Source organism: Mustelus asterias, chromosome 12 (assembly GCF_964213995.1).
Source record: "Mustelus asterias chromosome 12, sMusAst1.hap1.1, whole genome shotgun sequence".
Lineage (NCBI taxonomy): Eukaryota > Metazoa > Chordata > Chondrichthyes > Carcharhiniformes > Triakidae > Mustelus > Mustelus asterias.
Window position 1 is genome coordinate 65,784,057 of NC_135812.1, and position 16,075 is coordinate 65,800,131.

A 16,075-nucleotide genomic window follows, 5' to 3' on the forward strand; every position below is an offset into this window, starting at 1 on the left:
TGACGATCTGGCCTCTCTCTTTCCCCCCCACTAGAGAATGGTCTGGCCTCACTCCCCCTCCCCTCCAGAGGAACATCTGATCCGTCTCCCCCTCCCCACCACCAGACAACCATCAGCCCTCCCCCCCCACCACCAGACAATGATCAGCCCTCCCCCCCCCCCCCCCCCACCCCACCACCAGACAACAATCGGCCTTCCCCCCCCCCCCGCCCCGCCACCCCACCACCAGACAACGATCCCCCCCCCGCAGAGATACATCTGACCCGCCTCCTCTCCCCCCGCCCCCCCCCAACCAGACAACAATCTGGCCTCACTCCCCTCCTCCCCCGTCCAACCAGAGAATGATCTGACCCGCCTCCCTCCTCCCCCCCTACCACTGATCTGAGTCAGAGAGCCGTTGGAAACACTGAACGTGCTCTTCAGAGGCTGGAGCACCCGACTCAGACTTTTATTTAGCAGGTCCCTAACAGCGCGGCTCCGGATCGGCAAACGCGGTAGTAAAGAGGGAAATGCTGATAAAGTTGGGCGGACAGTTCATTAATTCAATTTAAATGCATGCAAATGCATTTAAATCATCGTTGCACCCGATTTGGGCGCGGAACGGATCCCCACCATTCGCGGGTCTCGGTAAAGTGGCGATCTACGCAGACGCGGGTGCAGATCGGGATAAAGGCCTCACACCCGACTTTACCGTGATTTCGCGCCCGAAAACGGGCACAAATTGTTAGTAAAATTGGGCCCTGAGTCAATTTCTGGGAGAGTGGTGAGGTTTGTATTGGTTCGGAGAGGGGCTGAGCCTAAACACATTGGTAAGCCTGGCTTCACAGAAATTGGGCACCATTTTCTAAGGGTGCAATGATCTATAATAGAAATTGAGGACCCCCCCCCCCTCCATGGACCTCTCCCTTCCCTCATTGAAAGGTTCCCCTTCATACCCCCATTTCCCACCCCCCCCAACTTCATGCTCCCCTGGATGCCAGTTGGCATTGCTAGATGGGCAATGCCCAGCCATGACCCCAACCACTTGGGGGGCTTCAATGGCCTCCGAACCAACCTCCTCCCCCCCTAGATGTGGCCATCATGCATGGTCTCCATTTGTGGAGACCAGTAGTGATTCTCATCAGGCTTCCACTGCCCCCGAGGGTTGGAAAGTCCTGGGAACAGGGAAGATCTAGCCTCAGACGGACTCCGCATATTTAAATATGCTGATCCGGTTCCCACTTTATTGGGCAGGAGCCAGATTACGTCTGGGAAAATGCTGACGAGGCTTGGCACTGGTGCAGAATGCACTGAACCACTCCCCCGCGATTCTCCAGTCCTGCTCTGCTCTAACACATTCTCCACCAGGCGCGAGTTGGCCAGAAAATCACAACCTCAATTATTGGTGAGGCAATGTGACTGGGCTCATTCATTGGGTTTTAGATGGGGGAAAAATAGCTTTTACTGGAAGCAAACAGTGTTAACAATAAAATGTCACACGATAGGTATGGTGAGTTCTGAGGAGGGATTACTTGTTCAGACACTCCCTGTGAGGAGCAGCCTGCCATTCCTGACACACTGTCCATTAGTGTGAATGAACTGAGGGTCTGAGCTTTCACAGCCAGCACTCCTGCGATTGCCCTTGCTTAGGGAACCATCCCTTGTTACCTTAATGTAACTTTGTTGAGGCATGTAAGGAAAGCATTAAAATGTGGGAGGTGGTTACAGTGTCATCGCTGGAGTATTTTCCACACCTTTTTCAATGACTAAACTAGTAACAGCGCAGTATTATTAACTGGCTACTGATGCCATTATTGATTATTGTCATTTATGTTGGGCTAAGTGTTGGCAGACAACATCCAGCCATACCTGGCACATTCTCGTGTTTCTGTCAGATCAGCTGACCTTCGTGTTTTAAGTGCAAAGATCAAATAGGTCCTGGTTTTGACTGCTTCAGTCAGCAGTAATTACTTTACACAGAAAACATCTACTGAAAGGTCTTCCTCATACCTTTTAACCCTTCACATTTATACCTTAGGCATGACGGATTTAAACTGTCCAATGTTATTGTCCAAAAGAAACAATATATAATGTGTAGTTCTCAATTACTTGGACAAAGGTTACTCAAGGCTGCAATTGGGGAGGCGATGGCCTAGTGATATTGTCGCTAGACTATTAATCCAGAAACTCAGCTAATCTTCTGGGGACCCGGGTTCAAATCCCACCGCGGCAGATGATGGAATTTGAATTCAACAAAAAAAAGTCTGGAATTAATAATCTGCTGATGACCATGAAACCATTGTTGATTGCTGTCACTAATGTTCTTTAGGGAAGGAAATCTGCTGTCCTTACCTGGTCTGGTCCACATGTGACTCCAGAGCCACAGCAATGTGGTTGACTCTCAACTGCCCTCGGGCAATTAGGGATGGGCAACAAAAGCTGGCCTTGCCAGTGATGCCCACATCCCATAGAACAGTACAGCACAGAACAGGCCCTTTGGCCCACGATGTTGTGCCGAGCTTTATCTGAAACCAAGATCAAGCTATCCCACTCCCTATCATCCTGGTGTGCTCCATGTGCCTATCCAATAACCGCTTAAATGTTCCTAAAGTGTCTGACTCCACTACCACTGCAGGCAGTCCATTCCACACCCCAACCACTCTCTGCGTAAAGAACCTACCTCTGATATCCTTCCTATATCTCCCACCACGAACCCTATAGTTATGCCCCTTTGTAATAGCTCCATCCACCCGAGGAAATAGTCTTTGGAAGAATAAAAAAAAGAAACTTCCTGATGACTCGGGGGTAAATTCACACTCCAGGGAGATCTAGCATTGATCTGTCCAGATCCATTGATTAGTCCAGATTGTTCTTTAATGACCAATAGATATTGGCTGAGGACAAAATTAGTCTGGTCTCTGACCCCCTTGCTGTTCCAACTCGCCACAAAGCATCCGTGTGCTTATTAATTGAGCACACACTTGAAGGATGAGCACCATGGCTGGGATTCTCCAATCTCGCCCGCGGCTAGGATTCTCCAGTCCCACTGAAGTGAATGGAGATTTGGCTGAGCGCCAAATTCTCCGTTCTCGCTGGCAGCGGTAGCAGGGCGTATGAGACTGGAGAATTCCAGCCCCTGTTGCCATGGCTATTACCATTGGTGAGACCGCACCAAAGCATGAACCAAGGACATGTTGGAGCAAAGTATTAGGGAAGAAAACCTTATGTTGTGGCGTACCAGTTATTTGCCATCAATTCTTTGAATGAGGGCTCCTTGGCTGACTAGCTGGTACAGTTGGTTTGAGCACTGACCCCTCTCTCTCCTCTAAGGCTCAAATCAAATGGAGCCTGGACTGGTGGATTTAAACTCCGCAATCTGGCAGCTGCAAAGGTTGTACTTTGACTGAGCTTGAATATGGCACAGCTAGATATCCTTGTGACCAGCTGACCACTAACAACATTACCTGTGATTGCACACGATTTGACACCAGAATGACCATTTTACACAGAAATACCTCAAAGGCTGTTGTGAGAAATGAGGAGATTTCCCTGTGTAGGTGAGGGTATCCTCTGTTCCTATGGATAAGTTACATTGTTGAGATAGAGGCTAGGGCGATCTCCTCTCTCTGATCCTAGCTTTTTTTTATTCATTCATGGGACATGGGGGGTTGCTGGCTGGCCAGCATTTATTGCCCATCCCTAGTTGCCTGAGGACAGCTGCTGTGGCTCTGGAGTCACATGTAGGCCAGACCAGGTAAGGACAACAGATTTCCTTCCCTAAAGGATATCAGTGAACCAGATGGCTTTTTCTGACAATCTTCAATGTTTCAAGGTCATCGGCAGATTCTTAATTCCAGATTTTTTTAAAAATTAATTCAAATTCCACCATCTGCCATGGCAGGATTTGAACCCTGGTCCCTAGAGCATTAGCTGAGTTTCTGGATTAATAGTCCAGTGATAATACCACTAGGCCATCACCACCTTCCCTTGCTACAATGACCTTGGCAGCGCTTTCTGCAGACAAAATTAGATAACATATTTCATTCCAGACTGTTCATCTTTCCCTCCTCAATAAAGTGCAAAATAACTGCAATCCCCCCAAAAAGCTGCACATTCCTCAGAAAGCTCCGTGAGAGATGAACAGTGTACTTCACTGAATCAATATTCTGATTCTGTCCTCTTTAGGGTTGACATACATGATGATCGGAAACTGAAGATAAAACTGATTCTCAATCTGTGGTTTCCTCAACAGTTTGAGTACAACTTTGAGCAGGAGAAGCAACTGCGGACCGAGCTGGAAAGGGGAAAGCGGAAGCTTGAAGGAGACCTCAAGATGACCATTGATAGCCTGAACGAAATGGAGAAACTGAAGGTTGACCTGGAAGAAGTCATCAAGAAGTGAGTGCTTACTTTGCTTCTGAATTTAAATAGCTCCTGAATTAATGTATGCGGGCTGTGAATTAGATTAGTTTACAAGCTCTGCCAAATCGAATAGTGCATCGGTCAAACTCTGCGGCTCCATTCTGTTGAACTTTGCTACCCACTAGAGCAATCAGGTAGTCCAAAGATGTGCATGTTAGGTGGATTGGCCATGTCAAATTCTCCCTCCATGTACCCACACAGGTACTGGAGTGTGGCAACTAGATATACACAGTCACTTCATTGCAGTGTTAATGCAAGGCTACTTGTGACACTAATAAATAAATTTACCTTTTAAAAATAATAAACTTGAACTCAAACTCATCATTGCCTCTTTATGCCAGACATCCAATTCTCAGTTCCTTACACTCCAAGCTTTCGATAGAATGTTCTGCAATTTTATTTCATCTCTTTTGGACCTTGGTGAAGTAATGCACTAAGCGTCGGTCTGTCTCTTAAGTTTCTCAAATTTAAAATAGAGAGTCAGATGTCAGGGTTGAAAGGCAGTGTTGAAAAAACTTTGATGGGTTGCTGAGGAATACTTCAGCCACAGCGCAGTGGTGGTAGAATCATAGAATCCCGACAGTGCAGAAGGAGGCCAGTTGGCCCATCGAGACTACACTGACAACAGTCCCACCAGGCCCCATCCCCATAACCCCGTGTGTTCATCCCCCTGACATTAAGGGTAGTTTACCATGGCCAATCAACCGAACCTGCACATCTTTGGAGTATGGGAGGAAACTGGAGCACCCGGAGGAAACCCATGCAGACACAGGGAGAATGTGCAAACTCCGCACAGTCACCCGAGGCCAGAATTGAACCCAGGCCCCTGGCGCTGTGAGGCAGCAGTGCTAACCATTGTGCCACCGTGGTGAAGGGAGTGGATGCTTAAAGTGGTGAATGGGGCTGCCATTGGAAGTGCAAATTTATAAAATGCAACTGGATGTTGTGACATTATTCTTGCCTTTTAAATTGTGTATGGCTGCTCACCCACCTATCCTTATTCACTAAATAAAACAATGTAAATGAGGACTATCAATCTTAAAGCATATCCATGAAAGTTCCTGGTCAGGAGCTGTCTGGTAAATGGATTTCATTTATTTCTAATGTAATTTGCAATTCTGGAAATTCCCCCTGTTTGAAAGCTATCTTGTTTAAGTTCAGTGCAGATTAAGTCGCAGCCAGAATTGCTGTTCATTTCAGACCCTTGGGTTTTTGTTTGGCCATTATATTTGAATGATTTTGTTCCTTTGAAAGCTGAGTAATTGCCTGGAACTGATTGTACACAGCTCTGGGTGGTCCCATGGTCATGGGTTTCACAGCATTGCAATGTTTTTCCTGAAGAAACTTGTCATGTAACTGATAGAAAAAAACCCAAGATATGGGCGTATATGAATGCAAGGAGGAGTTCAACAAGTTTTTGCAAGCACTATGCTAATCCCCCGAGAGTCTTTCAGTACATTCATCCCTCAAAGAATCATCCTCTTGGTGTTTAATCCTGAAACTCAAAGCAGATAAGAGGCTCAAACTGCAATGGGACACCTCAACACTTCAGCGTATACTCCCACAATCATAGAATCCAACAGTGCAGAAGGAGACCACTCGGCCCATCGAGTCTGCACCGACCACAATCCCACCCAGGCTCTATCCACACAACCGCATGCATTTAACCTAGCTAGTCCCCCTGACACTAAAGGGCAATTTAGTACGGCCAATCCACCTAACCTACACATCTTTGGACTGTGGGAGGGAACCAGAGTTCTGGGAGGAAACCCACGCAAACACAGGGAGACTGTGCAAACTCCACACAGACAGTCACCCAAGATGGGAATCGAACCTGGGTCCCTGGTGCTGTGAGGCAGCAGTGCTTGCCACTGTGCCGCCCACAGTTCTCTGCCATGAAGGCAGATCCAACCTACAGTGCCAAGACTTCTTCCACAGGTAGGGTAAGGAGGGTTCGGAATCCACCGCAGCCGGAATGGGTTCGACCCCTGTGCTGTTAGCACCAATCTGATCCACATCGACCATCTAGTCAACTGAGCAAACTGACTGCCCCCTCCCAAAGGAGTCTGTGTTGCAATGGCAACATGTAATTTTACATGCATGTTGTAATCTTGGAGCTCTGGATAGTGATGGTGGAGGCTCCAATTTCTTTCCATAACATGGCTGAAACCTCTCCTCTTATGGCCTGCTATTCATACGTGATTTGGGACACTACTTACTGTGCTACAAGTCTTCCGACATATCAATATTTCTGCTTTTATTTGATGTCTTTGAGCATTCCCAGTAAGCTGACACCTTTGAAACCCCCTCTATTCCATTAAAAACCTTTGATATCTTTCAATTTCATAGTGCAGTGCTTTGAAATAGGCTTTGATTGACAGCTGAATGGATTTCTACTCGGGCTCCAGTCAGCTGTGTTTATTTACCTTTCCCTTCTTACTTGAATGTGTCGGTCATGACTAATGTGGACCTGGAGCGCTGGACCCTGAGGGTCCAGGGGAGCATCACACCCCTCAGCAAAGAGGGGTGCCTCCTCGGGTGACTGTGTGGAGTCTGCACGTTCTCCCCATGTCTGCGTGAGTTTCCTCCAGGTGCTCCAGTTTCCTCCCACACTTCAAAGATGTGCAGGTTAGGCTGATTGGCGATGCTAAATTGCCCCCTAGTGTCAGTGGGATTAGCAGGATAAATAGTGGGGTTACAGGGGTAGGGTCAGGTGGGATTGTGGTCGGTGCAGGCTCGATGGGCCGAATGGCCTCTTTCTGCACTGTAGGGATTCAATTAATGCAGCTCAAACACCCCCATTGTTCCAAAGGGAATAATTGGTTTCACCTCCTCTCTTGCATATTGGGAATCTGAGACGGAGGGTGTCTGATGTGGGGTCAGTCAGGTCACCCTCATGCCTGCATGGTGTGCGGGTTGACCCACTAATTGAGTGGTGAGGGGGCATCCGTCTTTGCTGAGGGGTGTGGTGCTCCCCTGGACCCTCAGGGTCCAGCACTCCAGGTCCACGTTGGTCATGACCGACACAAAAGCCCACCTGGTGCATTTCTCACTGGAGAGGCAGCATGGTGCCACAGTGGTTAGCTCTTTTCCTTACAGCACCAGGGACCCGTGTTTGACTCTGGCCTTGGGTGACTGTCTGTGTGGAGTTTGCATGTTCTGCCGGTGTCTGCATGGGTTTCCTCCGGGTGCTCCGGTTTCCTCCCAACGTCCAAATGTGCAGGTTAGGTGGATTGGCCATTGTAAATGAGTATGGTTACTGGGATAGGACAAGAGAGGGCCTGTGTGAAAGAGCATTCTACCTAGTCCCATTCCCCTGCTTTATCTCTGTAACCTTGCATATTCTTCATGATCCAATTCGATCAATCGAATCTGCCTCCAGCATCCTCCAGTCCTCTTGCACTGCCCCTGTGTCTAAGGAAGACTGGGAGATTATCACTAATTGCCTCTGCAATTTCTGTCAAGGTAAGCGGCCTTACCAATGGAAAGTGAGTTCAGAAGCTCAGCCTGGGGTTGAGTAGAACTCTGAGACTACAGACAGATTGGTGTAGTGGCTAGGGAGAGGAGTAAAATCTCTTAAAACCGCCCACCTGCCAGCCAGGCACTCCCCAGTGACAGTTCTTGTCCTCGGGTGGGTGTAGTACCGCTAGCAGCCACTGCCTCTCTGGTGGTTTTGCCTCTTGATTGGCCACATCTCTCAGCAGATGAGTCTTCCACCTCCAGGGTCCTTAATCTGGGGGAAGGCCTGCTGTCAAGTTAAGTGCCTGAGTGGCATAGATTTGGCCGACCTTTCCCAGAAGTGGCAATGTGGGGCTCCTGCCGGCTCTGCAGCTGCAAGATCCCCGTCACCTCCATTAAATCCAGTCCAATGACTTCCTAGTGTTTAATAGAGAAACTTAACTCTAGTTAACCATCCAAAATTGAGTGTTGGACACACAGCCTGACAGGGAGTTGAGAGAGTTAATGGAGAGATTGGATGTCATCAGCGTTTTGTGGCATGATATCCTCACCTTGATGTATGGTGTCACCAAGGTGGAGAGGCAAGGGGCAGCAGATAAATGTGAAAGTTGAACGTGTCAAAAATGTATCCTCAAAACTTTTGAGATGATGGCGCAGAGCTGAGAAGAGAAATCACTGATAAAGATTCTCCAGAACGAGCAGAAACATGTGAGGGCCAAATCATTGAACCGGGCACTTGAGGGTTTTTTTTTGGAGGACAGCGTTGCTGACTGGGTCAGAGGCAAGGAGAACTAGTAAAAAGAATGGACTGTAGCCATGTTTCCTTATCTGAGGAAGGATGTTCTTGCTCTCGAGAGGGTGCAGAGAAGGTTTGCCAGACTGATTTCTAGGGATGACAGGACTGATGTATGAGGAGAGATTGAGTTGGTTGGGGTTGTGTTCGCTGGGATGGGATCTCATAGAAACATATTAAAATTCTAACCGGACTAGACAGGGTTGATTTGGTAAGGAGGTTCCTGATGGTGGGGGCGTCCAGAACCGGGGGTTACAGTCTGACGATACAATATAGATGTTTTTGGGCTGCGATGGGGAGAAATTTCTTCACCCAGAGTGTGGTCAGCCTGTGGAATTCGCTGGCCAAAACATTGGCCGGAGTTTTATCGCCCCGCCGCCATGGCAATCGGAGCGGGCAAGGGGCGGACAATGGAAAGGTCCGTTGACCTCAGGCAGGATTTTATGGTCTCAGGACAAGTGAGGCCATAAAATCCCACCCATTGAATGTTTTCAAGAAGTAGTTAGATACAGCACTTGAGGCGAAGGGGATAAAAGGATATGGGGGGGAAGGCAGGATCAGGCTATTGAGTTGGATGATCAGCCATGATAATGAATGGCAGAGCAGACTTGAAGGGTTGAATGGCCTCCTCCTGCTCCTATTTTCTATGTTTCAAAGAAAATATTGTTTGAACTTCAAATACGATTGTAATTCAGTTGGAGTTAGGTTCAAAATGATGACATAACTGAACTGGCCGACCCAAATTTCTGGAACCTGTCATCAATCTGAAAGCGAATGTTGGCTGTTTCTGATAATGAAACAAAACTGGTGATAAAATGATCTCATGCACAAAACTTACATAACACACATTGGACCCAAGGTAAATTTTTGCAAACATTCTATTATATAGTAAAAAAAAATCTATTGTACAGAAAGAATACTCTCCTAATTGCTGGTTAGTTGTCAGTAGAATCTTCTGTATTGTAGTGTTTTCAGATTGCAAGATGCCGGGGAAAGGTAATAGGTCTGAAACATTTTTTGCTTTTGGCTTCTGCAGCTGTAACCAGCCACTTGGTTCGATTTCTGTCATTCCAACACAAGTATTCAATCTCCAAGATCACCTAATTTCTTAAATTTCAACATATCGAATGTCAGACGCAAAATTAGAACACTGTCCACCTCTTCAGTGGACCATTCATTACATTTATTCAGCTGTCAATAAAGGAGGGGTCACTTTCCCCCCCTCCCCTCCTAATGGTTTAGCTCCAGTAAAGGCTTCTTTAGGGACTGAATGCTCAGTTTCATTTATGAATAAAGATATCTTTGCCAAATGTGTTTCCTTTTGAGAAGCTTGAGGGACTTTGCCTTCCATGTATAACTTGTTTTCTTCTATTTTAAGGAAGGAGTTGGAGATAAACACAGTGAGCACTAAACTGGAAGATGAACAATCGCTAACTGCTACCCTTCAGAGGAAGATCAAGGAGTACCAGGTAAAGTCATCAAACTGGATGCTGCATGATATTTTCTTTATGCCCTTCAGGGAAGGAAATCTGCCATCCTTACCTGGTCTGGCCTAAGTGTGACTCCAGACCCACGTTATAATGTAACCACTGGTAACAAGTAGACAATGTAATCAATGGCAAAATGATGTGGTGGTCAGCTGACCTGGTATAAATAGAAAGCAGAGGGGGATTGCTGGGAGCATTTGTGGCCCCTGGGCGTGGTGATGTAGTGAAGTTTCTTTATTAAACCTTTTTTTAAATTTTAATTTGTGAAATGAATTCTTTTATTGCTTGCTACTGGTGTATCCTTACTGCCAGATGAACAACCCACAGCAACGAGGTTGATAACTAACTGCCCTCTGAAATGGCCTAGTAAGCTGTTCAGTTCAATTGGGAAGGGCAACAAATGCTGGCGTTGCCAGCAATGCCCACATCCCATGAAAGAATAGGTGAAAAACACCTTAAGGCTGAGATTGTGCTGTGTAGGCCCAACTCATTTTACTTGTATTCTGCAGCTGGGATCCAATAGTAGCCAGTTAAAGAACTGAAATGCTTGTGTTTCATGTAGTAACTGAGGTGATATTTGATTTTAACAACACCCGATTGTAGGGGAATAATGCACCCTTTATGTTACATTCACTGGTTAATGCAAACCTACGGAATTAGTTACATTAGAACAGTGACCAGTTTAATGTATCAGTAAAGCAGAATAATGGGAAATAGGGTGACATTATGCCATGCCGTGTTCGTATGAACTCTCAGGAATAAAGTGTTTCATTGTTACTAAACTCACCTTGAGTTATAGGTGTGGTGAAGTTACCCAACAATGTGCCACTTGACTGGAATATGATCAGAGATAAACAGGAATGGAATTTCCTTTTAACCTGCAAATTACTTTCTTGTAAACCGATAGTTAATAACAAGTTCTTTACTGTACTTTACTGTGAGTCTGCCATCCTTCTAAAATAGTAAAAGCAGGTGTAACTGCATATTCTATAAAATTAGCAATTACGAAGGATCAAGAGTTTATATTTATGAAAAACGTAAGCAACATTGAAATTTGGGGAGGCGATGGTCCAGTAGTGCAATCGCTAGACACAGCTAATATTCTGGGAACCCGGGTACGAATCTTACCACAGCTGGTGGAATTTGAATTCAATTTTTAAAAATCTGGAACTAGAATCTACTGATGACCATGAAACCATTGTCGATTATCGGAAAATTCCATCTGGTTCACTGCTGTCCTTTGGGGAAGGAAATCTGCCATGCTTACCTGGTCTGGCCTACATGTGACTCCGGAGCCACAGCAATGTGGTTGACTCTGAACTGCCCTCTGAAATGGCCTAACAAGGCACTCTGTTCAAGGCGGACCAGGGATGGGCAATAAATGCTGGCCAGCCAGAGACACCCATGTCCCATGAATGAATTAAAAGAAGTAATCACTTCTGGCATCCTCGGTGCCTTTATAGAATCCAGTCACATTTTGTCCCATCTCTCCAATTAGGCCCTGTCCCCTCAGGTCTCACCCCCTTGACACTGCCCGATGGGCAGTGCCATGGTGACAGGTTGGCACTGTTCAAGGGGCACCGCCTACCCTCGCCTTCCACCATCCAAAGGGCCTCAAAGGTCTCCAATCCTACAGGCGAGGCCACCATGTCAAGTCCCCGGCAAGGCCATTAAGGCACGTGAGCCTGGACGATTGCGCCCGGGCTCACTAATAATATTTAACTCAAGGTTTACATTGAGCCTTGCGACCTTCCCAGACATGTGGTTGATGAAACCGGTAACCCCGGCCGTTAAAATCACGAGAGGTGAGAAACTGGGTGCAAACTCGAATTTTCACGTTTCGTGTGTTCTTACCGGCTCACCACGCCCATTGTCCGGCAGGATGAGCTGGTAAGATCGTCCCCATCGACGTTTTGCAGCACCAAAAGTGGCCTTTTGGCTCATTGTAGCTATGCTGGCCATCAAACATCTGTCTATTCTAATCCCATTTTCCAGCACTTGGCCCTAGCCTTCCATGCTATGGCTTTTAAAGTGCCCATCTAAGTGCTTCTTAAATGTTGAGGGTTCCCACCGCTACCATCCTTTCAGGCAGCGAGTTCCAGATTCCCACCACCCTCTGGGTGAAAAAGCGTTCCCTCAAATGCCCTCTAAACCTCCTGCCCCTTACCTTAAATCTGTGTCCCCTGGTTATTACCCCTAGTGGCAAGCTATTAACAGAATGTTCCTTACTCATCGGTTGCCTCTTTCAACATTGTGCTATTTTGAGTAAATTTATGCTGAAAATGAAAGATCTTTCTCAGGCCATGCGTTGTTTAAAAGGATAATGTAGTGGTTATTCCACTGGGTCAGTAATCCAAAGGGCGCCAGTTCAAACATAAATTCAGTAACAAATAATAGAGAATGGTTAAAAGGACTGGCACTCATGTAATTGTTTTCACAACAACTGGATGCCTTTAAACACATCCTTTTCCAGTGTAGTCACGGCTGCAAGGTAGGAAATAGCCAGCTTGCCCTCAGCAAATTGCCACAAGCAGCAATGCAACCACGTCCAGATATTGTGACATTGATTGCGGGGTTAATTTTGACCAGGACACTAGGAACAATTCCCCTGCTTGTCTTCAAAATAGTGCCATGGGATGTTTTGCATCCAGCTGAGCGGGCAGTCAAAGCTTCAACTTAACATCTTACCCAAGTGCTGGAACCTCTGGAAATGCAGCACTGCTTCAGTACTGCACTGGAAAGACATGAAGGTTGGTTAGCTCAGTTGGCTGGACGGCTGGTTAGTGATGCAGAGTGACACCAACAGCTGCGGGTTCAATTCCCATAGCAGCTGAGGTTATTCATGAAGGCCCTGCCTTCTCAGCCTTGCCCCTCGGCCTGAGATGTGATGATCCTCAGGTTAAATCACCACAAGTCAGCTCCCCCCCCCTCAAAGGAGAGAGCAGCCTATGGTCATCTGGGACTATGGCAACTTTACTTTGATTTGTGTGCTTAAATTCTGGAGTGGGATTTAGGATTATATTCACTGGAGTTGAGAAGAGTGAGAGGGAATCTCATAGAAATTCATAAAATTCTGGCCTCCCCACCAGTGGGAGCATTTTTTCTGAATCTACCCTAACAGGGTAGATTTTTTCTACCCAAAAAATAATGGTCCCAATGGCAGGGTCATAGTTTGAGGATTTTTAGGACTGAGGGGGGGAGAAAATTCTTCACTCGGTGGTGCTTGTATGTAATTAATTTTGATTTGATTTGATTTATTATTGTCACATGTATTAACATACAGTGAAGAGTATTGTTTCTTGCACGCTATACAGACAAAACATACCGTTCATAGAGAAGGAAATGAGAGAGTGCAGAATGTAGTGTTACAGTCATAATTAACTATCACAGAATGTAGTTGAGGCCAAAATGTTGTCTGATTTTCAAGAATAAATTAGATATAGCTCTCGGGGCTAAAGGGATCAAGTGATATGGGGGGAATTGGAGATCAGGATATTGAATTCGATGATCAGCCACGATCAAAATGAATGGCGGAACAGGCTCGAAGGGCCAAATGGCCTACTCCTGCTTCTAGAACCTTAATACTCATAGAAATGTTGATTTCAGCCAAGTGTCAAGTTCTACTACTGTAATTCACGATACAGAGCTTCATTTAATTCTCAACTGGATAAATCAGACAGGTTTGAAATAAGAATTTGAAAAGACATTTGAGTGTCTATAGACACCATACTGCCAGACTGTATTTATGTGATAAGGTGAACACTAAAACTGACCTTGTAAGAAAGCCAGAGTTGAATTTAAAAGAGGTTAGGAATTAGAAATGCATACATTTCAGTTTTGATGAGAAGCTGCTTTAGGCTGAGGTTGTTTTCCTTGGAGAAGAGAAGGGTGAGGGGAGACCTGATTGTGGTGTACAAATTCATGAGGGCCAAAGATAGGTAGATAGGAAGAAACATTTCCCTTAGTAAACAACAGAAGCTTGGAATAAAACATAAGAAATAGGAGCAGGAATAGACCCATTGAGCCTGAGAATTTTAAACTCGACTTTTATCTTTCTCTATTATGACTGATGTGCTGCAAATATCAAAAGAAAACAGTCCTTTCAGTCAAATAAAGTATCTTCTGTTTTTTTTTGGACTGTAGCGAGAGGTGGAAATTGATATAGCTGTGTTGTTAAATCCTGATCTGTTTTCTGCACTTTAAAGGGAGACAATGAAGCCTTTCTCCATTGTACTGTCGATATCAGTAGTTTTATTTTTTGCACAGTAGATATTGAGCTGAGTGTGGATGAACATAGACAATGTACTGAATTCATTAGACAGGCAGATGTTGCCATCAGGATACAACCTGGCCGAAGAGATGTTGGGGATGAGACAGTCCCTGAAAACAGGGGGACTGGGATTGCGATACACACTTATCCCACACCCTGTCAATCGCAATGCAGACTGTGGGCAACTTCATGTTACCTACTTAATTCTGTGACCCCTGCTCGTTGGCTGGGCAAGTTAGCAAGAGCGTGGTGAATGTGTGGAATTCACTACCACAGAGGCCAAAACGTTGGGCCCGATTTTACCAAAACTTCGTGCCCATTTTCGGGCGCGAAATCGTGGTAAAGTTGGGCGTTGGGCCTATACTGCGATCTGCACCCGATTCCGAGCAGATCGCGGCTTTACCGATACCCGATTCGGGCGCGGCATTTAAATCGACTTAATGAACCGCGCGCCCAACCCTACCACCAAATCCCACTTTACTGCCTTCGGGCCCGTTCCGGATCCGCGCTTTTAGTGACCTGCAGAATAAAAGTCCGAAGCGAATTTCTATTCTGCAGGGGAACCTCCAAAGCCCTCTCTGCCCTTGTGAAGTCACCATCCTCCTTGACCATCCTTCGCGGACCCCCCTGCTAACCACCCCGGCAGACCCCCCCCCCCCGCCCCCCCGAGATCAGACCCCCCTGGGAGGCAGGCCCCCCTCGGCAGAACACACCCCCAACCTACCTCGATCGCTGGTCTCCCTCCACCATCCTTCCGTTAGCAAGATAAGCTGTATGTTCCTCAGCTAGATCTACTTTGGTCAACACAAAGATGGTCCTTCTGCCTTGTGGGTCCATCTGGCTCACCAAGTCAGTTACAATACTGCGTTCAGCATCTACTGAACCATCTTGGATACAAAGGATAATGAATGGTACTGGTCGATCTTCCTGGTGTTATCAGTACTGTAACATCAGGAATGGCTGCCAACACCAAGGATATAATTTTTAGCATAAGCAAGGCTTACTTGCAGAACCCTAATGCCATTATCCTTTGTATCCAAGATGGTTCAGTAGATGCTGAACGCAGTATTGTAACTGACTTGGTGAGCCAGATGGACCCGTCCCCCCCCCCCAAGATGATCTGGATCAGAGAGCCGCTCTCTCTGCTTTTTTTCTCCCTGCCCGGGCGCGCTGCTTCGGATTTTTTTTCAAACTGCGCACATGCAGTTCAGAGCTCCGATCGGTCCGGCAGCGCTCAGCCCCACCCACAGCGCGAATCGGACCGGAACTGGCAAAAAGCGTATGGCCGCGCTGGAAAGAGGATTCTGGGCTCGGATCTATTTGACGTCCAGATTCAGCACTTAGACTCAAAATGGTAAAATCAGGCCCGTTGTGTCATTTCAATAAGAAATTAGATGTAGCTCTTGGGGCTAAAGGGGTCAAGGGAAGCCGGGATGAATTTGATGATCAGTCATGATCAAAATGAATAGCAGAGCAGGCTCGAAGGGCCAAATGACCAACTCCTGTTTCTAGTTTCTATGTTTATCATGAGTGGCTACTGCCACTTAAATCTACCCATTACTGCTTAAAGTTGCCTAGTGCTGCTTAAAGCTAGCCTACACTGTTTAAAGGTTGAATACTTTGTGGTTGGAACAATAATCTCAGTAACGCTCAAAGCAAACACTT

At 46.4% G+C, this 16,075-nt stretch overlaps 1 protein-coding gene across 3 annotated transcripts in view; it reads left to right on the forward strand.

Moving 5' to 3' along the window:
• The window catches only part of LOC144501539 (putative uncharacterized protein MYH16), a 273,480-nt gene that overhangs the window by 131,077 nt on the left and 126,328 nt on the right, over nucleotides 1-16,075 (forward strand). For all 3 annotated transcript variants that reach the window (XM_078225360.1, XM_078225362.1, XM_078225361.1), the window contains 2 exons: nucleotides 4,232-4,377; nucleotides 10,032-10,122. In XM_078225360.1, coding sequence (XP_078081486.1) covers nucleotides 4,232-4,377; nucleotides 10,032-10,122 — 237 coding nt within the window. The remainder of the gene's footprint in view (nucleotides 1-4,231; nucleotides 4,378-10,031; nucleotides 10,123-16,075) is intronic.